At 33.3% G+C, this 24,857-nt stretch overlaps 1 protein-coding gene across 5 annotated transcripts in view; it reads right to left on the bottom strand.

Moving 5' to 3' along the window:
- The window catches only part of LOC129745268 (protein madd-4), a 797,076-nt gene that overhangs the window by 162,790 nt on the left and 609,429 nt on the right, over positions 1–24,857 (bottom strand). For all 5 annotated transcript variants that reach the window (XM_055738232.1, XM_055738235.1, XM_055738233.1 and 2 more), the window contains exons 7-9: positions 3,947–4,091; positions 3,317–3,446; positions 528–726 (exon numbers count right to left, since the gene is read on the bottom strand). In XM_055738232.1, the coding sequence (XP_055594207.1) occupies positions 528–726; positions 3,317–3,446; positions 3,947–4,091 (474 nt within the window). The remainder of the gene's footprint in view (positions 1–527; positions 727–3,316; positions 3,447–3,946; positions 4,092–24,857) is intronic.

The following is a 24,857-nucleotide window of genomic DNA, read 5'->3' as shown; positions in this document are numbered from 1 at the left end:
GCTTTATTTATTATTCCGTTAATTTATTATCTTCCCTACATAAAGTGACTAAGCAAGGATTTTAAATTAATGTCAGCTTCATTCTAAAATTCTATTTCAATTATTCAAATATTCTTGCAATTAACGTTTGACAAGTCAATTCCGAGACCTTTTTTAAAAAAATGCATTTCAATCGCATTGCAGTGCGCTTGTTGCATCTCGTAATATTTGTTGTGGGCGCATATCGATAATCGTTGGTATTGATCACTAAGCATTCCCAAAGTTGTTCGGATGAATGATGCACGAATGAATGAATGGCCAGCTGTAAATACTCATTGCACTTCCGCAATGAAATTTGCATTCCCATACGCATCTGCATCAATGATTCCTCTCCTGGATGTCAGCGAGGATTTTTGGCAGTTTGAATATGATTCAAATGTAGGTAGGTCGTGAACCGACATCAGTCGTCGCGTCGCGGCCCGGCTCGATACAATTTATAAGCACGATTATAGCAACGATAATAATGATATCAACACACAAATACATACCCCGCTCCACTCGCCGCTGACCCACTTGGGGCACTCCTGGACGTTGCAGGTTTCCTGACTTTTCGGACGGACGCCCCGGCAAGCCTCGTCTGGGACTTTATTTTTGGCGCCATTGCTCTCCTCGGCACAGACGACGACCCGCTCCCGGACGCCACCCCCGCACGCCTTCGAACAGGGACGCCAATCGTCGGTCACCCATCTTGGCGGGATGAAACGAGACAGAAGACAGATACGAAAAAAGGGAAAACGATTATACCTAACGATTTCGGGATGCTAGTTGCGCCATTTGCAATTCGTGTGACTGTTAAGTGGGTTCTGGAATCGATGATGATGGTGGATCGTGGATACGACATAATTGGAATAAAGTCAATTTTCAGATTCGATGATGCCTGATATTGATATACCGCAATAAATCTAGCCTTTAATTTTATTCGCTGATGATTAATTTTCAAACCGACTCACATTTATTGCGTGTTGTGGTTTGATGAATTTCCGATTCCCGATTAAGATTTAAAATTAGAGATTCAGATTTCAGATTCATACTTAGACTCAAAATTTTAAACTTATATTTAGATTTCAGATTCAGATAGCGGTTTCAAAACCAAGATTTAGAACTAAGTTTAAGAACTTAGATTCAGAACTTAGATTCAGAACTCAGTTCAGAATTTAGATTTAGAAATTAGATTCAGCTCTCAGACTCAGATTCAGAACTCATATCTGGATTTCAGATTTATTACTCAGATTTAGAACTCAGTTACAGAACAAAAAATTTTACAATCATATTGAGAATAATTTTTTTTTTTCATTTATATACTAAATTCAGATACAGAACTCAGAGCTAAAACTTTGAATCAGAACTCAAATTAGAATCTCAGATTCAGAACTTTTATGGCTCCGGTTTAGATCTCAGAATTGGATCTCAGATTCCAATTTCCAGAACTCAGATCAAGAACTCAGATTCAGAACTCAGATGCAGAACTCAAATTCAGAACTCAAGTTCTTTAAGATAAGTTAACCACCGTTAATTAATTTTGTAAATTTATTTTTCGGCATATCGGTGAAAAGTAGTTATGAAATTGATAAAGATGGATAGAGAAGTGAGAAGAAAATTTACAGATGTTGAAAAGAGCGAAAGAGCATTTTTGCGAGGAAACTTATTAACGTACACCATACTTTACCCTGCAACATTTCATTATTTAGGAGAAGTAGTACCGGGATAGAGGTGGCACTACCTTAACCTATACAATGAAATCTGGTTGGTCCGAAGTCTACATGTGGTGGACACGTATACTCCGGACGGGCCGAAAAATAAATTTACAGAACTCAAGTTCAGAACTCAGATTCAGAACTCAGATTCAGAACTCAGATTCAGAACTCAGATTCAGAACTCAGATTCAGAACTCAAATTCAGAACTCAGATTCAGATCTCAGATTCAGAACTCATATTCAGAACTCAGATTCAGAACTCAAATTCAGAACTTAGATTCAGATCTCAGATTAAGAATTCTGATTCAGAACTTAGATTCAGAACTCAGACTCAAATTGGTACCTCAAATTCATAATTCAGATTCAGATGTTACATGCAGATTTTGGATTTCAGATATACATTTTAGATTTAAGTTCCATATTACCTATTGAGATATCAGATTCAGATTTCTGTTTCTGATTTCAAATTCAGCTTACAGATACAGATTTCAGATTCCGATTTCAAAATCAGATTTCAGATTCATATTTAGAGCATTTGATTGAAAAATAGTTAAAAATTTAAATATTCTAAAAGTGTTTTCCGTGACTTTACCTCGGAAATAGTTATTCATGCGCCATTGTGCGGGCTTTTGATTTTTGCTTAGCTTAGCTTAGCTTAGCTTGATTGACTACTCACATCCATCTAAAACCATTGAATACGAAATGCTTCTCCATTAATTTTAACAAAAAAAAAATCTTATGAGACAAGAAATGATTGGTGTTTTTTTCAATACATAATATTTAATTACTTGGATCAGGTTATTGCTTCTGTTTTTTGCATTTCGAACTCCATGTTTTCAAGCGTGGCTAGTAGAACGAATTCCGCATCGCCAGTGGTTGCTACTCCGTGATTGACCGAGGCCATCAGCTTTGATCAGAGGTCAAAAGAATGGTGTCTGGGATTGGCAGCACATTCACAATGTCCAAAACTGATGCTCTCTCTTTGAACATCAATAACGGCGCCGGCCACGTCCTAGTAGTCAATAGATAGATTGAAAGAGAGAAAAGGGATTGAAAGATTTATTATTCATGCCTTAGGACCGAGGTCACCTCTGCATCCTAGCAAATAATTTTGGTTTGGAGATTTGGGTGGAAGGATATGACCAGGAGACACTTTTGACAAGTGTGATCGATAATTTGAAATTCTCTTCTACGCTACTATTATTTGTGAATGGGATTAATCTAATTTCTTTTGAACTTCTTGAACGAAACACATATCTTGCTTTCTGATGTTTTTCTATCTTACACACTTTCTATTTATAAATTGATATACTGAATGATTATTCGTAATAATTCATTAAAATTCTACAATCTGGTTGCCCTAGCCAAGTAAGAATTATTATTGTTTTATTGCTCAAATTTTTGGCCGGTTATTTGAATGTTTTGAACCATATATGGATGCTTATGAAGATTGCTCTTACGTATGATCGTAACGGAAACATTCCGAAATACCGGCATTGTGCGGGCTTTTGATTTTTCGATAAAAACTCAATTAAAGAAAATGATTCTAGACTAAAGGGTGAAATTCTCCAAAATTTACTTACTTGGGTGGGCAAAGATGTGTGTTGCATTGAACCACGGTTGGCTCAGGTCTCGATGAGGCATTGCAGAGGGACTCCTCCACATCGACTCCGGTGACCCGATTCCGGCATGTGGGCATGGCCATTTTGTAACCTGAAACAAGCGGAAGAAGCGAAAGGAAGGTAGGGTGATGAAAAACAAGCGACACGGGTATTTATTATTGAGACAGATGTCAGCATCAAACGAAACGATTGGTCCTTCCAGGAACGAAAGCCCCTCCGGCATGCTTAATTCGATGAAAACCAATCATGCCTAGTGTTTCAGGGAAGTTTTGATGTTTTGATTATGTCTTGTGTCTGCTGCCGAGATGTTGTGTCGAGGAGAAAAACCCCCGAAGCAGTCTCCGGTCTCTTTGTCAAAAGGTTTTGACAGTTGCTCGACTTTTTAAACATTTGTTAAAGTGGACACCTTCTTGAATATTTCAATCCCACACAATCGGCAGCACATGTTTGTCATACAAACGAGAAAAAGGTACAACTTTCTGTTTGCCAAGTCCGTCATTTTCCTTCGAATTCAGGATTTCGTTTTGATCGAATGTTATACGCTGTGCGTGGGCTGCAAAATTGATAGATATAAATTGAAAATTCACTTACCTCCTCCACAGGTGACGGAACATAGGGACATCGGTGCGATCTCCCACTGGTACAAAGGTTGGGTACAGGACGTACCATCACCCCCGCATACGCCGCACACGTCGATTTTCTTCGTTGAGCCTATTTTAAGGTCGCAGCCCACTCGCTGTAAACGAAATGAGAAAAAAAAACACCATGATAACATAAGTTACAATTGAATATTGGATTGGATTAACACCAACTCATGGAGAGATACTTTTTTTTACATAGATTGCCTACTTATAGGCGTACTCAATGAATAAAAACATTTTTTAGAAAAAGGTTGGGAACCGTTCCGATACCACGTGGACAAAATACTCAAATTTTTTTACGCTTACTCTCCCACCGTAGATAAGCGTGGACATTTGGTGAATTCTGTTGAATGAAAAAAACTGTCGTTGACAAGAAGCATTCTAGTGTAGATGGTCTTCAAAATTAGTACTCCTGTATATTTTAAAGCCTCTTTAAATCAATAACGATAGTAATTTCCCTTTAGTCGATATTCTTCCTCTAACTATCACAGATGACGTATTTTATAATCGCTTGACTTTTTTTTAACGGCTGGTATATAACGATAACATGCTTCATAAACACGGCCATTTTCATTTGGGCCCTTTATTTACATTGAAAGAATATTTTTTTTGCATACTTTAGGGAGTCAAAACCCTTGTGTCCCGCGGCCAAATGGTTAGAAACTATTGAAGATCCCTAAATTTATGCAAATATTTTTCTATCAATGTATCAAAACAGCACATAAGTGGATCTATGAAGCGAAATTTTCTTAAATATATATACTTTCTGGCGTCTCCTGCCCGAGCTTGAAAATACGTAAATGTACGTGTCTGTGGTTGACTGGTTAGTCGTTTTTAGCTGGTTCCGCTAGTGGCATGGGTTCAATTCTCGTCGCGGCACTGAATATTTTATTTTCATCTTGAGTTGTCCACGTTTATTTAGTCTGTAAAGCCTAAATCGGTTAAGAAAGTGTATGTCTTTCAAAAAAAAAAATTTAAAAATATGGCGAATTTGGTGGAAATCTTGAACGCCCATGGTCTCAAGAAAATGCAGTGTGGCATAGCCGATTATTGCGAGTTGAGACAGATAATCTACAACATGGGTGGCCAAAATTTTCAACAGGCGGGCCAGATTTTGGAAATGCGATATTTTGGCGTATATCATTTTTTTTTTAATATTCCGAGCAAAAATATCAAATATTAAAGCTTAGTTCTTTTAGAAATGGGACACTTTCATTTGCTAATAGCTCGTTAACTAGTTATTGGATATTAAAAATTTGAACAGCATTTTGTTGCCTGTAAAAAGTACTATTCGACCTATTTTTTTCAAAATTTAAAATTTACGCGTTTTTGAGATATGTACGATGCTTGAGAAAAAGAAAAAAAAATTTTTGCACAGATTCCTTTAAAATTCGTCATTATCAAATTGATAGCTGAAAAAACCGTTGATTATTCAAAGAATTACTGAGTTTATGTGGTGGATAAGTATGCAAACACTGTCAATAATGTCCACAAAGTTCAAATCAAGCATTGGAGTGAAGCAGATGATCGGCAACAACGGTTAAGGATCATCAAGGAATGCAAGTCTCATACCAGCATTTTTAATTTTCAATAAACGAAAAGCTAAGGGTAGATCGCTGAAATGTCCAAAACAATTTTCTCCGATAAGCTGAAAGTGTTGCCTAGTGATGACTCATTGAAATCCAACCTCAAACAGCCATTTTTTGATAGTTCCAAAGCTCTTAAGCTGTAAAACCGGTACCGAAAAAAAAACGTTCAAAAATGTGATAAAAAATAACCAAATTTGTTCATTTCGAAACAACTGTATCCACTAAAATGCTTCCAGTTTCCAGTTTCCAGAGAAGTATTGGACCAAAAAGTATCAGAAATTGAAGAAGGAAGGTGAAGCCACCTAAAATATAGATTTTACAAAGTATAAGTTGGAGAAACTGATCAATACCATGACAGAAAAAAGTGTGCGCCGGCCAATGGGAGACACCAAGAATAAAGTAGAAATTTCTTTTACAAAAAACGGTAAATATTTTTTTTCAAATTTTTTCATGAAATATCATAACATTGCCTACTTTTCCTTCATAGAAAGTATTTCGTTCAAACGAATGGTTTTTGAGATACAGGCATTTGTAACTGTCCCATTTCTAAAAGAACTAAGCTTTAAGTGTAAAAATTTCACACTAAATTAAATTGTTTTCATGGTCCTACAATCATTAAATTTATAAAAATCCTGATTATTAACTTCCGTATCATGTTGAGTTGTCTAGCTTTTCCTTAAAAAATAAGGACAAAGTAAATGATGTGATGTTTGTATCTACTGCGAGCGTCCTGAAAAATAAAACATTAACTCACTTCTAACATGAGCGTACTGCTTCACAAATGCTACTTAATCGACAGCGCTGTTTGGTTTAATTTTAGGTTAGTTTTTAGTTTTAAGTTTAAAATATTCTTGACACTACAGAATGTTCTCCTACATAAAAATGCTTGATTGCACTCAGCAAATTTAAGTCGAATAAATAAATTTTAGTGATTAATAAACTATAGGATCCTGAATGTTGATTATTGAACTGAACACCTTATTAAATGTAATAATGTACTATAAATGTAATGATGAATTGATACAAATAAAGATAAATTTAAAAAATCGACAGCGCTGCGCTTAAACTGAAAGATCGTTATTCATTTGCAAACATAGTTTTTTAGAAATTCATTTTAAAATAAATTACCTCAAAAGTTAACCAGACCTCCATCATTGATAGTTTCAAAACTGAACTAACTTCAACAATTCAAAATGCAATTTCAAATTAAATGCATCAGAATGGGGGGTAGGCTTAATAGCGGCACGTTATCCAAACATACGGGACAAAAATCGGATTTTCAAACAGTGACCGTGGCTATAGAAACATTCAATAATTCTCGGCTTCAAATTTTGACACTATCCAAACAGATTTTAAAAATTTTATGTAGGAAATGAAATTCTGATATAAGGGGTGTTTGACCTAAAAAACGCAATTTTTTTCCGGCACAGGTGAAAAGCTGGAAAATCAGTTGAAAAAAAAGAGTAAAAATTTTATCTCTAATAATGCCATGATTCTAGGAGTCCCATTTGTCATGAATGAAAATACTATGAATGTCATTTGTAAAATCGCTTAAAAACTTGGTCCTTACTAACTACTAAAACTAGACTAGTAAAATTAATAAAATGATAAAAACAGAGCAGATCTGAACCTCTTCGTTTAAAACATAACACCTTCGAGTAAGCGTGAAAAGGTTCGAATAAATATACACATGTTTAAAAACATTTAGTCTAGTTTTCTCTATCTTTTGTAATGTATACCACAGACATTACCAATTTCAAGCAATTCAAATATGATGTTAACTCATTACTTTTTCGTTATCTTCTGAAGTTTCGTAAAACTTAGTTTTATTGATCGAATCTTATGTTATGATAACATGTTTGGTTCATTTTGTTCCTGGAAATAATCAAATGTTTGAGGATGATGAAAATTTTGAGAGAAACATAAGAATCAATGAAAGGAAAATTATAAAGCCAAAATATCATGATTTTTTCGAAAAAAAAATACAAATGGTTGTCCCGTCGCTGAATCTTAAAAAAAAATTGTGATATACACGGCGTATGTTCATCAATTCATTGATTCTCATTTATCCTTAATCTTTTCATCATATTCGAAAATATTTTATTTTAGAAATTTTGAGAGCGGTTTTTAATTTTTCATTCAATTTTCACCAGTTAAAAATCATGGTTTAAATGAAAATTTTCGAAAAATTATCAGAGAATGACGACACATTTTTAACATGTAGGTATGCCTGTAATGGAATAATTTTTTTAACAGAATAATAAAAAATACGATTTTAAATGGTTTCGAACTTTTGCGAAAGTTTTATCGATATGTGGACAATTTTATTATCTGACGGGTTTGTGAAAAGCTTCATAAATTTGCCAAAGGATTTAAAAATTAATGTTTTATGCAGCTCTAAAATACATGCTTTTTTGCAGATGTTAAATTTTTTTTCTGTTGTATTTGATATAAAAATATTTGAAATCCATATTACTTTGTGATTTTTCAATGGATATAATAACATGGCACATAAAAACGCAGTTTATTTTTATAGCTTTCAAAATAAAATATACAAAAAAAAGTTAGTTGTGAAAAACCATAAATAAGCTCCAAAAACTATCAAATAGTACCTTCTGCAAAAATGAACAAATTCAAAAATTTGGTGAACGTATGGAAACACCCTGCGCTAATTGTTATATAATGTATCTATTTTCCCGTGATATCCCGTGACTAATGAAGTTTATTCTCCGATCTTAAAAGTCCAAAATATTTACTTAACTTTGATAAATAACTTGTTGAATTCATTGATTAATTTGTTTTGATATTCGGTATAATTTCATATTAAATTTTATTTTAATATCGTATTGCTCTCTCCATGAAGCCTTTACAAACCAATCAAACTAGTATCATGCATCTATTTAGGAGTTCTCTTTGCTTTAAGAGTAATGATAAGTGGTAATAAAATAACAAATATCATCACAATCACATCTGTTATTTGAAAGTACAGTTCATGTATTACTAATTAGAATATTTAAAAACAAACAGGTTTTCCGACTTTTGAATCGAATTCTCGAATGATTGGTACAGATTTTGTTAAACTTCATCTCCAAATGGTACAGAAACCAAAAAATAACCTAAACTCTTAAATAAAACTAAGACCACATTTAACATTTTCGAAAAAGCTGGCCAGTCCAGTCGCGATGGGAGATCCAACTGAAGTTTGATCGAGAGGGAAGTTCCAATCAATGGCTTAAGTTCCCAGTCGAGATGGGAGTTCCGACTAAAGTTTAATTTTGATGGAATTTCCAATCAAAAATAATGTTTTCAGTCGCGATGGGAGTTCTGACTGAAGTTTGATTATGATGGAAGTTCCAATCAAAGGATAAAGTTTCCAGTCAAGATGAGAGTTTCGACTGAGGTTTGATTGTGACGGAAGTTCCAATCAAAGGCTTATTTTCTAGTCGCAATGGGAGTTCCGACTGAAGTTTGTTTGTGATGGAATCCAATCAAAGGCTTAAATTTCCAGTCGCGATGAGAGTTCCGACTGAAAATTGATTGTGATGGAAGTTTCAATCAAAGGTTTAAGTCGTGATGGGAGTTCCGTCTGAAGTTTGATTGCTGTGGAAGTTCAAATCAAAGGCTTAAGTATCCAGTCAAGATAGGAGTTCTGACTAAAGTTTGATTGCGATGGAAGTTCCAATCAAAGGATTAGTTTCCAGACGAGATGGGAGTTCCGACTGAAGTTTGATTGTGATGGAAGTTCCAATCAAAGTCTTAAGTTTCCTGTCGCGATGTGAGTTTCGACTGAAGTTTGATTGCGAAGGAAGATCCAATCAAAGGCTTAAGTTTCCGGTCGCGTTGGGAGTTCCGACTGAAGTTTGATTGTGGAGGAAGTTCCAATCAAAGGCTTAAGTTTCCAGTCAAGCTGGGAGTTCTGACTGAAGTTTGATTGCGATAGAAGTTCTAATTAAAGGGTTAGTTTTCAGCCAAGATGTGAGTTCTGACTGAAGTTTGATTGTGATGTAAATTCCAATCAAAAGTTAATTTCAAGTCGCGATGGGAGTAACAACTGAAGTATGATTTTGATGGAAGCTACAATCAAAGGTCTCAGTTTCCAGTAGCGATGGGATTTCCAACTGAAGATTGATTGCGAAAGAAGTTTCAATCAAAGGCTAAGTTTCCAGTCACGTTGGGAGTTCTGACTGATGTTTGATTGCATTGGAAGTTCCAATCAAAGGCTTAAGTTTGATTTTGATGGAAGTTCCAATCAAAGGCTAATTTTACAATTCGCTCGCCTCCTGCGGAATTTAGTACTTCATTACATGCTAGACTCACTCGTAGATTAAGATATTCCATTTTACGACAGAAGACACTTAATGCGTTCACAAATTGAAAGTATGTAGCATTCAATTGTAAATTTCGAATTGCAATTTCACAAACCCTTTATATTGAAATCTAAGTCTTGACACTCAAAAACAGTTCGTCCTCTTTGATATGAAACCAACCATTTTAACATCAAAGTACATTCATCAAATACTTATTTAACACATCAGCAAGGTGGTAAACAAGACCGCTTAAAATTTATTTTCAAGGAAATTTATTATTCAGAATAAGGAACATCTTTTTGAACAATTTATTTATAACTTCCGGACAAAAGTATTGATTTGAATGTTTGATTCTGGTTGAATCTTTTAATTAAAATTAATTATTTTCTCAAATCTATTTTGGTGTTTATAATTTGAAAATAAAAGGTATAAATTATGTGCTCAAGTACTCAAACAAAACTGACCTTCATCAGCCACCGAGTCATCGTATATTCTCTCATAGGGTAAATGATCTTGAGCTGAACCAATTGGCTCAATTCGACGCAACTCGGAACAGTTGACCAAGCGGTATGGATTGGGGTTATATCCGAACGAATTTTTTTTTAGTTAAGCGGATAGATCTTGGTTTCTGCTTTCTAATGATGATTTGTAGAATATTTTAGAGTAAGCCCTGATAACTCTAGAGCTGTTTTACCGAAGAAAGAATTCTGATCTTGAGCAGAACCATGCTGATCTTGAGCGGAACTAAAATATGATCTTGAGCGGAACCATTTTGTACTGTCAACACATCTTTAATAGCTATCATTCCAAATCTTTGTCTAACTGTTGTTCTCAAAATATCCGTTCAAATTTATTTCTTACTAAGAAAAAATAAATTTTCACTTTGATTCACTGTATCTTATTTTGTAAGAATAGATTCTCTTGACTCAAATTTAAGTTTATTTTATCTCAAAAGTTCAATTCATAAGTATTTTTGAATGATTATTTGAATGTGCGTGTTTAGGGTCATATTGCCCCGAACAACTTTTGAAGGTTACGACAAAGTCAGTAGTACAAAAGAAGGTGCAATAAATTACAGATTTTGCAAATAAAACTGTAAAAAATTCTGATTTTTTGTACTTTTACCCCAAAATTCAGTGATGAGATTCTGTGCTGCTAATTCCTTTAATTTCATTGAAAATGTATGATAAATTGCTTCTTTTTTTATATTCTAGTTGGGAAAAATCAGCTAACATTAAAATTCTTATCAAACTTTTGAAATTCGAAGTAAGGAACTTAAATTTTATATTGACCAAAAATTATAATTTTGGAAAATTCAAAAATTCTGTGAAATCTGTGAATATTTCAAATTTCTGTATTCAATGGCACAGATTTTGTGATAAAATTTTGCTCATAATTCTATGAAATTACAGAATTTTCTTTGATTTCAGCATTCTTGCTCTAAAGAACTTATTCATAGAATAAAATTTATAATAAATTCCAGTGTCTTATGTATCTCGATAAAATTTATTTATATTTAAAAAACAAAGAAACATTAAGAATTTAGCGCAATAGACAAAATACTCATTTCCCAAACCGATTTCAACGAGTTCCAGCTCAAGTCTAAACATCAAACAGTAGGGTATCGGATAGGTTTTCAATACCAGGCCACCAACTGAATCGTTAAGTATTATAAAATATCTAACCAGGTGTGCTTTGCAACACATTTTAGAACTGAAGGAATATGTGTTAAAAATAATTTTAATTTCTGTTTATTGGTGTATCGTTTTCAATTGGAATTTCAACATCAAGAACAACCTCTTTAAACGAAAGCTGTTTTCTTAAGATCGAATAGTAATGGCAATGAAGATTGTTTCTTATTCTGGAATAATGACTTTGCTTTATTGGCTTCATAAGTTCTCGAATTATGCCGAAAAATATGTATGAAAGCCTTCCTCCACCTGACCGTCTTCCCTCTGAAAGAAAGAATCGAAAAACATGTCTCGTACCCCAAAAAATTAAACATTTTGAGTGTTATTCGAACCTAATTTTATATCTTTTCTGCTGTTGATGTTGCTTACATTCAGGGGTAAAACCTGCGTGTGAGATATAAGGCATAAGGCAGCGCACCTAGCGGTTTATTTTGGAAGCTAGTAGTTCCGCTCAAGATCAGAGATGGTTCCACTCAAGATCATATTTTACTTTTAAAAACTAAGCGATTAATTTGATATTTTGATGGAAAACTTGTTACAAAAACCCGGATAAAGCTTTTTTAAGAATTTTTCTACCAATTTAGTCATTAAGAATCAGTTTATAGCGGCCAAGGGTTACATAAATAGTCAGTATAGATTGGTGAAAATTGCACCAGAAATGCGTATGTTTTTGAAGCTTTTAATAACATTATTTCATTTAATAAATTTTAGCAAAAATGACAAAGTTTGTGTGAGAAGATCTTGAAAAAGTGTTTTTTCAACATTTCGGAAAAATTCATTAATAATCATTGCCTATATCTTAGGAAAAGTAAACGGTTCCGCTCAAGATCAGATTTTGACTAGTTCCGCTCAAGATCATTTACCCTATTCGAAAGCTCATCAATCTTGAGAGCGCATGCATCTGTTTGATATATAACATCTGTGTCATGGTCATAAGTAGGAAAATAAACAAGTTTTCTTATTTATTGTGCATTTTAAGTATTTTTTATTATTTCCAGTTGAATTTGAATTTTGAAACCCCCGTTACTCCATAGGCGGGGCCTTTCACACCGACCTGCTAGTTACCCTATTTTTGCAACATTTTGATGCTCTAATAAATCAATAACTTTCTTGCTGAAATATTATTTCTGAAAATTTGATGGTAACTCTGTGAGTGTTGCTAGTTTCTTTTCATGAAAAAATAAGGCTCTGTTTGGGGCGTTACAACCTCTGACCATACTGACTGGACTGGACACTCGATTTAGTTTTCTGGATAATTTTTCCAATAGTACGCAATATCGATTCCAGAGTGCGCATCGATCGATTCGAAGAAATGCTATCCCAGTTAGGAAATGCCACCCAACCTTGAAAAAAAACAGGCTTAACAAGTACATTTTTCCTACAGGGCATTTTTTGTCACATTTTTCAGGTACGCCATCTGCCGTTGGTATTGCGAACCTACAAAATCTGACAAAATAAATTAGACAGAAACTGGTTGAATTTTTGTTCTAAGTGTCATATCAGTGTGATCAGTGTTATAGCTATTTTCTTGTTACTCTTACTGCTTTGCCGTCTTCGGCAAAGCAAGTACCTACATTAAGTTTTCAAATTAAAAAAAAAAAAACAAAATGTTTGATAAAAATAAAGATTAGAAATTTCAGCAACTGGATCAAAATTTACCCTTGCTGCCAAAAAGCTCAAATTAATATTAAACATAACCATTCAAGCTAGATTTCCAACCTAAACTCCAGTGAACTGATGCGGTCTGCAGAGGACTAAGTTTTTTCATTATTACCACAAGAGGGCAGGTCAGAAATCGACAGCTTCTTCACTTAGAGGAAACTTCCGAAATGCGGAAATGAAAGTGCGAAAGTTTTCCCAGCAAGCATGTGTGAGCTATGTCGAGCTGGGGTTCGGGATAATAGACGATATGAATATTATCCCTGCATAATTTTACACCCCTGGATGGCTAAGGCAAAATTTCGGAACGCCAACCCTTGGGAGTAAAGTATAAAAAATTGAAAGGCTGAAGGCTCGTATTAGGCTAACTTCACTCGATTAAATTACCACTCTTTGAAGAGAGTGGAAAACTTTTGACGAACTAAAGTTTCTATCAAAGCTAGAGCAATCTGCAATTACCACCAGCATCGACAGCAGCCGAAAATGGGATGCAAATTTAAATCTGCCCAAACAAGCGAAAGCCAAACAAACGGGCCAAACTTTCCCAACGAGAAAATTTTTGGCCGGCCATAAAAGGAAAACATTTCGCACACTGTGTTTCACTTCTTTTTATCCAAGAGGGAAAAATGGCGAAAAGTTCATTGGCATCTAATGGAAAAATAGCATTACGAGCATATCGGCGAGAAGGAATACGAAAGGCATTCCAGTATTAGGAGGATGCTGATAATGGAGAAAAATAGAATAGAGGCGCCCGGCATTAATATGATGAGATCGAGAGGCGCAAAAGTTTAACCCCCAAACCAAGGTTTTGGTCCTGATTTCGGAAGCGTAACAAATAAAAATTGTTTCCTCTCAAAGGAATGTCGCTTTTCACTTAGAACTTGGACCATTTAACCAATCGTTGGAAACTTTCGGCATAAATATAGCCATAGTTTTCCGTGTGAAGGAACCCGACTATAACGAATTTAAGACGAACATAGAAAGGTTTGAAATTCAAACATTTATAATAAAAAGAAATGAAACACAGAATTTTATATAGACTGATTATTTTTAACCAAGAATGTCTTCAAGTCTAGTCTGGGCACTAGACCGCTGCAAGTTTCGTTTAGAAGATTCAAATTTATAAACTTTGACACCTTCAATTATTTGTTGTTTTTACTGTCGAAATGGGTAATAGAATCTATGGAAACGAATCATTCAGTCCTGAACAAGCGCAACGAGTTTAATTTTGAATGGAAATTTGAATGAGAAAATGGAAGAGATGCGGGTTGAGGATTATTTTCACTCAAAAATTGCCAGAGATGTTAAGAAAAATTGTTTTTTCTCTGATTCTTGAAGCCCATTTCATAGCCAAGTTTAGATCTCATTGCCCACTGGTACAGAACACCAATCTAGTGGAACTAAATTAATAGCGCCCAGGGATGAAAAGATAGACTTTTGATGTCTTCGACAACATTGCATAATTTTACAAGACGCATACTTTGAAATAAAATATGGAGTCGAGGGCACAACCACCAATAGCAAGATAAAAAACCTAACTGTTTTTTTAAGCATTTTAGAGCTTTGGTTTCTTCTACAAAGTTGTTTATCTCAACAAAATACATAACTTTGCTGAACATGTCAAAGTGCTACAATTTCATTCAAAGTTCTACAATTTCATTCTTTTCATTTTATTTATATAATGATGTACAGATTCTATTGATAAATTTAGAACGGAAAACCGGGTAAATCATCTAATTATTTCTTATTCTCAAATTCTTCAAGTTAATTGCATCAAAGAAACTAAGAAACTAATAAAGTGTCTAAAAAAAGTGATATTTGTGAACAAAATACTAGATTTTTAATCTTAAAATTGCTTCAAGTTCCACCGAGTTCCACGCAAGTTTTATTTGGTAATGATTTCTCTTAACACCAAAAATAAAATCCACATTGGATGATGGTGCGAAAATTTGCGCAATTCGATAAACTTTTCTTTGAAAATCGTTCATAAAGCTTAGTTCTTAGTGTACCTAATCGGACATCCAAAATTTTGACTGCCTGTGAAAAGTACTATCCGACCTATTTTTTTTCAAAATTTTAAATTTACGCGTTTTCGAGATATTTACGATGCAAGAAAAAATGGAAGAAAATAATTTTGCACACTTTCCTTCAAAATCCATCATTATCGAATTGATGGCTGACAAAACCGTTGATTATTCAAAGAATTAATGTGTGTGAGTGGTGCAAAAGTATGCAAACACTGTCAAAAATGTCCACAAAGTTCAAATCAAGTATTGAGGTGAAATACATGATCAACAACTATGATTAAGGGTCATCTGGAAAGTCAAGTCTCATACCAGCATTTTTAATTTGGAATAAGCGAAAAACTAAGGGTGGATCGCTGAAATGTCCAAAAAAATTTCTCCGATAAGCTGAAAGTGTTGCCTAGTAATGAGTCAATCAAACCCAACCTCAATAAACAATTTTTTGCTACTTCCAGAGCTCGTAAGCTGTACAGCCAGCACAGAGACAATGGGAAAGATGATGTTTGATTAACGACAAAACTTATGAAATACCCTATTTACAACAAATTCCAGCGTTTGAATCCTATAGTATGTCTGCTAGTGGCAAGGTCCCGAGCATATCAAAGAACGTATTTGCTAGCTGTTTTGTATAAAATTAAATAATTTGCCCAAATTCTGCTCCTGTGGAAAAAAACAACAATTTTCAAAAGGAAAACTTTGCATTTCGCTGTTTTTTAAAGCTTAAAAAGAGTAATCTTGTATGTACACTTCACAACCTCCGATCTATACTAACCAATTATACTTGAACTTCAATCTTATGATGGTTTCACTTCGTTATTGTCAGATTTTGCCAGCGGAATTTGCATTAAAAACGCTTTAAAGTGGCTCAAAAATAATCAAGTTTTGTTTATTTCGAAACAGCTATATCACTAAATTGCCCTCAGTTTCTTTTAAAAGAGAAGTATTCAACCGAAAAGTAGCAGAAATTTAAGGAGAAGGTTGTATCAATCTAAAATTCAGATTGGACGAAGTATAAGTTTGAAAAACTGATCAATATCATGAATGAAAAAAGTGTGCGCCAGCCGATGGGAGGTACCGAGAATAAAGTACATTTTTTCTTACAAAAAAAGATAAATATTTTTTTTCAAATTTTTTCAGGAATTATCATAAAATAACCTTCATTTCCTCCATAGAAAGTATTTAGATCAAACGAATGGTTTTCGAGATACACGCATTCGTAACTGTCCCATTTCTAAAAGAACTAAGCTTTATATTACACTAAATGCTTTCTACAGCGCTTCAGCAATTTCAAAACACATCAAAATGTACTAAACAGATCTTAACTTTTTTCAACTTTGTTTCGAAGACTGAAAATTGTTTTGTCTTACCTACAACGTTTCAGATTAAAAAAAACTGTTTTTTTTAAGGGTTTTATTTTTAAATTTCATTGTAACTCCTTAGAATGAAACTGTAGAACTTTAACATGTTCAGCAAAGTTATGTATTTTGTTAAGATAAACAACTTTGTAGAAGAAATTAAAGCTCTAAAATGCTTTACAAAAAAGTTAGGTTTTTTATTTTGCTATTGGTGGACTCTTTACGAGGGATTGTAGTGGAGAGCGAATTCATTGCAGTTGGAACGGTAATGATCAAAATTCCACAACTGCTTCACAAATTGCAACAATTTGCAACAATCAGCACATTTTCAATCTCTCTGAGCACTGGTTTCTCTCATTTTAACTCAAACCTTCTAATTCTCTCTAACAAATTGCCACAAATTACCACAAATTCAATCATTGGCGGCACAATTTGTGTGATCATTGACGACGATTTTTCGTTTATCTCAGTCCCCTGACTCTTTATCTTATTTCAAAGTATGCGTCTTGTAAAATTATGCAATGTTGTCGAAGACATCAAAAGTCTATCTTTTCATCCCTGGGCGCTATTAATTTAATTTCGCTAGATTGATGTTCTGTACCAGTGTGCATTGGTCTTGGACATAAGACGTGTAATATACCTTACACTTTATTGATGTAAATTTACATCACAAATGATGTAAATAAAAAAGAGCTTCACATATGACGGAATTTCCAGTGCGAGTTAAATGTTACACTTCTTAAATATTTATTTTGTGTCTTTTAAATTTGAAACGTTTGTTGAAGTTTACGGACGTGCAATATTCAACTCGCACTAAAAAATCCATCATATGTTATGCTTCTTTTCGTTACATCACATGTGTTGTAATATTAAAAATTTCTTTATGGTCTCACAAAATCTTAATCTTTACAACACTGAACCAGAAATTTCTAAAAGTTACTCGGCATGGAATGTTATAAGGACATAGCATTTGATTTTAATCAATATTACAATACACTGAACGTGATAATGTCATGTAATTGTCAAGTACAGGACCAGACAAATGTCAACAAAGTGCTTATTCAAGTCGTGCACCAAAGTATTTTGTTGAAGCAGGGATGCGCTTCTGGACGCGGCTCCACGTTACTCAACTTTGGGTACCGGATCCAGGATTCAGGGAAGGAAAAAAAGTGTGAATGTGACTACTAATAGAAAAAAAATTGCGAGATTAAAAAATCTTTGAAGCTTTATAAAATGAATTTTGTTATAATTATAGAATCATTGAATTGTTACTAAGAGATTAGAAAATCCTTTTATTGAATCATATTAAAAAATAAAAAAAAAAACAAAAAAAATTCCAATTGAAATGTTTTTCTTCATAAATTTAGTGATTCTATAGTTTGTATCATTTTTCTTTTATACGTTGCAAAAATTCACTGGCGTGTAATTTCCAACAAAGACTGAAAAATCCGCCATCCGTCAATATTTACATCACATTTGATGTGATTTTGCAGATATTTTTTTCGTAGGTGTATGATACTTTCATGATAATCATAAATTGACTCATAAGATTTTCTTAAAACATTAAAATTTTACATAATTTCAGTGTTTTTCTTTCTAAATTTTAAGATAAAGTGAGGGCCGCTAACTTTGGGGCTGTATCTCAGGATTATTTGAAGGAGCCTTTAAAGGAGGATAACTCAAAGAAAGAAATATATTACAAAAAAAAGATAGCAAATTTTATATAACACTGACAAACCACACCACAGACGAAGGTTGTTAAAAAATATTGTTTTAAAATTGGGTGTTTTTTTTATTTGTGTATCGTAAATTGGCGGAACTTTGATCATCGGGGTAATTTTGATCAACATGAAATTTTTACAGATAATAATCATCATTAACTAAGTATGCAGTTAAAATATCTGTAAACTGATTTCTAGGTTTGAAAGTCTATAAATTGAGTTTAAATAGGTTAAATTTGGTTTAAAGTTGGAAAATTTTCATATTAGGTACTTAAAATTTAATTTTAAAGTTTTAAAACCTCTTTTTTTATCGAATAGTCACAGACAAACACCTCTCCTGCAAGGCCGTGCAAATGGGAGGGGGTTTAGGGGTTTAACGCCCCCCCCCCCATGAAGATTTTTTCACGGTTAAATTTTCGAAGCAGTCATGAGAAATTACTAGATCTGTAAAGGTGCTAATGAGTATTAACAAGAAAGTCAAAAGTTTTTCTCGCCTCCGGCGAAAATAGATTTTAAATCACCCTAGGCTTATTTTTCGACATTTCATACATGTATGCCGTTCACGAATTGAAACTAATTTTTGATTGTTTATTTCGATTTGCAATTCATCAACCTTTTGCATCGACATACAAAAACCCTACCACGTCTTTAGAATGGGGTTTTATTCAGAAATATAACCAGGCAAATGCAAAATTTGAAACCAACAATTTTAACTCCAAAATTAATTCATCGAATACTAATATCATACATCAACAACTTGGAAGAAATGAATCATGACCCACGATGGTCATTAGAATAAGCAAACTTAAATCTAAAACCTGGTATCCTCTACTTTATTAATGAAAATTTTACAAAAAATTGTGCATACATGAATATTCTTCAAGAAACCAATTTCAGTCTCAGTTATATTTTGTGTTTCTTGTTCTTCAAAATGCTCAATATAGCATTTAAAAACTATTTGATAAATTACACAAGGCGATAGAATTAACATCGTTCGGAGTACAAATAAATTTAATGCTAATTTTAACTAATTTAGGTTCCCTGGATCTAAATATGCATTTTTTCTATCAGCTTTTTTTTTTAAATAACTTTTGCAAATATTTTAAAATCAATGATTAAATTTTCTTATCGTCTGATCCATTAGTTTTGTAAAAAAATGCAGAAATTTCTTAAATGATTTTAAAATATAAGGTTAGCTTAGCTTAGCTTGATGGAATTTCTTAAGGGGGGATAGGGTCTAACGGGTATAATAAAACACCATTTTCACGATTTTTTTCTAGAGCTATCGTTCAAACAAATGTATTCAAATTTTTTGCATCATACAAAGCATTGTTAAAAGAACATTTATTAATTTTTTCGTAGAAAAATATTGAAAAATGAGCCGGTGACGGAGCACTTTCGAGGATGCCTTTTAGAAAACAGGATTTGCGGTGGACACTGTATCTCAGCACAGAATCATCTGAAGTCAAAAAATCAGAGCAAAATATTTTTAATAGATGTTTTTCTGGACCCCAACGTTTTTATTTGACTTAAAAAAAATTTTATGAAATTTTTGTGGCTGTTTGAAGTAAAAACTAGGATTTTTCACGAAAAAATCCGCCATTTTTCACTTGTAAAATCTCCCCAAAGTAAAAAAAACAAAAAGAAAAACGTTGGGGTCTGGTATTTTATATGTAGAAAATATGTTCCAAATTTGAAAAGAATCGGATAAGTAGTTTTCAAATGACGATGTCCACGGACTTTAAAAATGTGTTTTCGAGAAAAACGCGTTTGAAGTTTCTGCTCTTGCTTTCTTGCAGTATCAGATAGGAGGAGATAAAGGCCTATAACTTCTACAGTTTTGCTTCAATTGACTTGAAAATTTGACACAACATTCTTGAAATGTTTTACAATAAGAAAATAAAAAAATAAAAAAATCGATTTTTTTAAAGTGTTAGACCCTACCCCCCCCTTAAATGATTTGAGCAGCGATTTGAGTCTCATAAAATAAAAAAAAAACAATGTTTATTAACTACATCCGACATTTCGGCATGTTTATTTTGCTTTTATCAAGGAATCTGGCGAGTTGGAATAAGTTTACAAAATTTTTAAATAATTATTGTATCAGCTAATCTGATTCCTTACTGCTAATTGTTTACATGTTATGAAAACAAGAAAAAATAAATAATAAATAAAGGAAAAAAACCTGCTGGAACGTCGGATGTAGAACTAAACATCGTTTTTGATTGTTTTGATCATTGAACATTTACGAAATTTCTGCTTTTTTTTTTGACAAAACAAAATCACAACATCTGAAAATAAAGGTTTAAATCAAATTTCAACTTTCCACAAGACGTCAAGTAATTTTGAGTTCTGCGAAAAAGTTATAGAGGTTTTATAAACTCCATATGACCAAAACGCAAGGTGATGGACAAAATTTGACAAAACATTCGAGCTCAGGATCCTTAAATCTACCAAATAAATTATTCAATCATAGGCACCAAAATGCTGTTACTTTATGTTATCAATTCAATAATTTTTTTAAATGATAAAATGAGTTTATCCAAAAAAATCTATATATATGGGAGAGTGGGGAATCATGGGCCACTTTTTTTCGTTGTTCCATTACTTCTTCATTATAAAAGATAAAATGAAAATAAAAAATGGTATGGTTTTATACATTTTCAAGGTATCATGAGGTATTTTTTTAAATTTTTTAAAAAGTTATTTTCCCCATATTCTGACTGTTTGAAAAAAAGCAATATTTTTTGGATTTTGAAAAATGGTGGGGAATCGTGGGCCACCAAATCCAAGTTGACCAAATAACATGCAAAGTTTATGAGTTGACCCAAAACTGTGATTTCCTAATTCAATTCATTATTTAAAAGCAATTTCAGATGATGAAATAAAAAAGAGAGCTGTGTATGATCGCATAGATTCCAAAACCTGGCTCTCGAACTTTTTGGCAAAATTTCTTATATAGGATGGACAAAATATTTTTCGTAACTCTTCATTTGGCATAAGAAAACTTTGCAGATAGATAAAACGTATTTTAAGTTCTGAATGTGTATAAAAACATAAAAATAAAGGTGACTCAAGATGTGTGGCCCACGATTCCCCACAAGCTATGATTTGCAAATTGGTTGCGTTTGTGTGGCTTATTGATGTTTCATCAAAAATTCCTTTTCCACATGAAAGATCATGACAAAACTAAGATCATGCGCGTATGAGCATATTTTTGTTATGCACTTTAGGTTCCCCATCGATGAAATTAGCGGGTGTTTTTTTAATTATGTTATTAAACTTTTCTAACTTTTTTTAGTTTGATAAATAAAAGAAGCATATGATGCGTATTTCAGTCAACAACATATAGGAATACATGCTCACGCAAAGCGACGACGATGACAGTTGGTTTGAGATTTTTATCTCAACACACATCTGAGATAATAAAAGTGGCCCACGTTTCCCCATGGCCCACGATACCCCACTCTCCCCTATAAAAAGCAATTATCTGTATGTTTGTTTGTTTTTTGTTTGTTTGTTTGTTTGTTTGTCCTCTATAGACTCAGCCGTCTTAAGAGCTAGAGATCTAAAATTTGGCATGGATGCTCATCAGGACCAGGAATGATGAAAAATGTTTTTAGATTTTTGGACGACCCCTTCTGAAGGGGGTCGTCCATACAAGACAAATATTGTTTTCACGTTATTGACGTTATTTTCCGTCGGATTGTGATGAAAATTTGCACATGAGTGTTTTGAGAGACGGGCAATCGATTACAGTTATCAAATTTAGGGTCAAGGGTTGGCCAAAGGGGTCGTCCATATCCACTGATTTATGTTTTTGCGATATTGGCGTTATTATACATCGGATTGTGATGAAAATTTGCACATGAGTGTTTTGAGAGACGAGCAATCGATTACAGTTATCCAATTTAGGGTTTGAGGTCAGCAAAAGGGGTCGTCCATATCCACTGATTAATGTTTTTTGCGATATTGGCGTTATTATACATCGGATTGTGATGAAAATTTGCACATGAGTGTTTTGAGAGACGAGCAATCGATTACAGTTATCCAATTTAGGGTTTGAGGTCAGCAAAAGGGGTCGTCCATATCCACTGATTAATGTTTTTTGCGATATTGGCGTTATTATACATCGGATTGTGATGAAAATTTGCACATGAGTGTTTTGAGAGCCGAGCAATCGATTACAGTTATCAAACTTAGGGTCAGAGGTCGGCCAAAGGGATCGTCCATATCAACTGATTAATGTTTTTGCGATATTGGCTTTATTATACACCGGATTGTGATGAAAAATTGCACATGAGTGTTTTGAGAGACAAACAATCGGCAAAAGGGGTCGTCCATATCCACTGATTAATGTTTTTGCGATATTGGCGTTATTATACATCGTATTGTGATGAAAATTAGCACATGAGTGTTTTGAGGGACGAGCAATCGATTTCAAGTTTCGAATTGCGGATCAGAAGTCGGCTGAAGGAGTCGTCCATACCCAACTTTAATGTTTTTGCGATATTGACGTTATTCTACATTGGATTGAGATGAAAATTGCCGCATAGGAGTTTTAGGGACGCTCTTTTGCTTTCAGGTTTCAAATCTGGACTCAGGGGTCGGCAAAAGGGGTTATTATCTGTTCACTGATTTTACGATATTCTCTTGATTGTGCATAGAAATGTAATGAAAATTGACACATGGGAGTTTAACAGAAAATATAATTGATTTCAGGTGTCAAGTTTTGAATCGTGGTCAAAAAAAAGGCCGTCCATGTTAGTTGCTCACTGTTTTCGCGATATTGTCGTGATCATGCATCGGATTGAGATGAAAATGTTCAGATGAGGGTTATAAACTATGAGCAATTGACTCGGCGAGAGGGGCGTCTATATTCACTGTTCACTGTTTTCAAGTTCCTGACGTTATTTTACATATAATTTAAAAAGAAAAAAATGGCACAAGGGAGTTTTGAGGAACGTAAAATTGGTTTCAATTATCGAATTTCGGGCCATGGGACAAAAAAGAGGGTTTCATCGAATGTTCAGTGTTTTGTGCAATAATTTTGTTGGAAGCAGTTAATTGATACCAATTTAAGTGTGAAGGTCAAGCAAAAGAGTCGTGCACATAAACAAATAGTACATGTTTCTGCCATAATGTCTAGATTTTGCAATCGATCGAGAAGAAAACACTCTCACATAAATTTTAATAAAAAGCTTATCAACTGTTGAATTTGAATTTCAAGTAATAGTAATAGTAGCGACTTTAAACACTGTTGAATTTTTTCCCCAAAATTGTCGAAAGAATGTTTCGAATTCATTTTCTAAACTAATTTTGACGTACCAATGATTTAAAGCGAAACGAAGTTCGTACGGGATCAGCTAGTCCTTCATAAAAATTTACCATTTTTATCTTTATATTTTCTTTGAATTTTCAAATAAATTTATCGAATTTTGAAGTAAAAATATTTAAAATTAATGAAATATTCCTCAAAAGTTTGTCTTTGTTTTTCAAATCCAAATTTTTGTGTTCCGAAAACATAATCCTCTGTTTTTGGAATTGAATTTTTAATAAAAAAAAATAGTTTCCACCCTCTGTCCTTTTCAGGACCCCAAAAGTCTAATTGATAGCGAGAAAGTATTCAGATCTTGAAATTTTTAACTTTAAACCTTAAGAATTTATAAAAGTTTCTCTTATTTTCATTATTTTAAATCATGTTTTTAATCGATCATGATTTTTACTTTCTTGTGATTTAGTTGATTTATATTTTCTTAGTGCTTCCAATATTTACAACAAAACTTAAATTTCATTATTTTTTTTTATTTTATCAGTTTCTTATTGATCATTTCACAATCTGTTATTTGTCAGTATAATTGATCATGTTGTATTTTAAATATATAATGTTCTTATTTTGAATTTCATAACTTTTTTAGCCTTTTATTTTACAACTGGTTGTTTCTTTGTTTTTAATAACAGGTAGTCTTGAAATAAAAATAAATATTTTCATCTTTTTATCGAATAAAATTCTAAAAAATATTAATCATGGTAAATTTAAAACGTGATTTGACATTTATTTAAGAATTCAGATTTCTTTTAAATCTGGCGTTATATTTTTTGTTTTCTATATCTGTGCATAAATTCTTATGTCCGAATCTTTATTCGAAATTTTGGTAAGAACTTATTTTCAAGCATATTTCTAGCTCAGAATAAGAATTTGACTTTCGTAACCACCTCAACCCCCCCCCCCCTCTCTAATGACAGGTCCTTTGCACGGGCCTGCTGTTGGGTTAATTTATCAGTGATAATTTTTGGATATTAAAAAAGGAACATTTTGCTATGAGAAATTCTGTATAGAACAAATGGCTAAGAACCCTATCAAATGGTTAAATTTGGATATAAATAGAATATAGAAAGAGTTGGAGGACCTAAGGAATTGCATGAAGGTAAAATTTCCTTTGTTTTTGAGGCTGAGAGCTGTTAAGCTGTTGAGCAATGTTTACAATTTTTACCCCTAAAGGTATTCAGTAAAA

This window comes from Uranotaenia lowii, chromosome 2, assembly GCF_029784155.1.
Source record: "Uranotaenia lowii strain MFRU-FL chromosome 2, ASM2978415v1, whole genome shotgun sequence".
Lineage (NCBI taxonomy): Eukaryota > Metazoa > Arthropoda > Insecta > Diptera > Culicidae > Uranotaenia > Uranotaenia lowii.
Note: the sequence above shows the minus strand (reverse complement) of the source record. Positions and strands in the feature narration are given on the sequence as shown.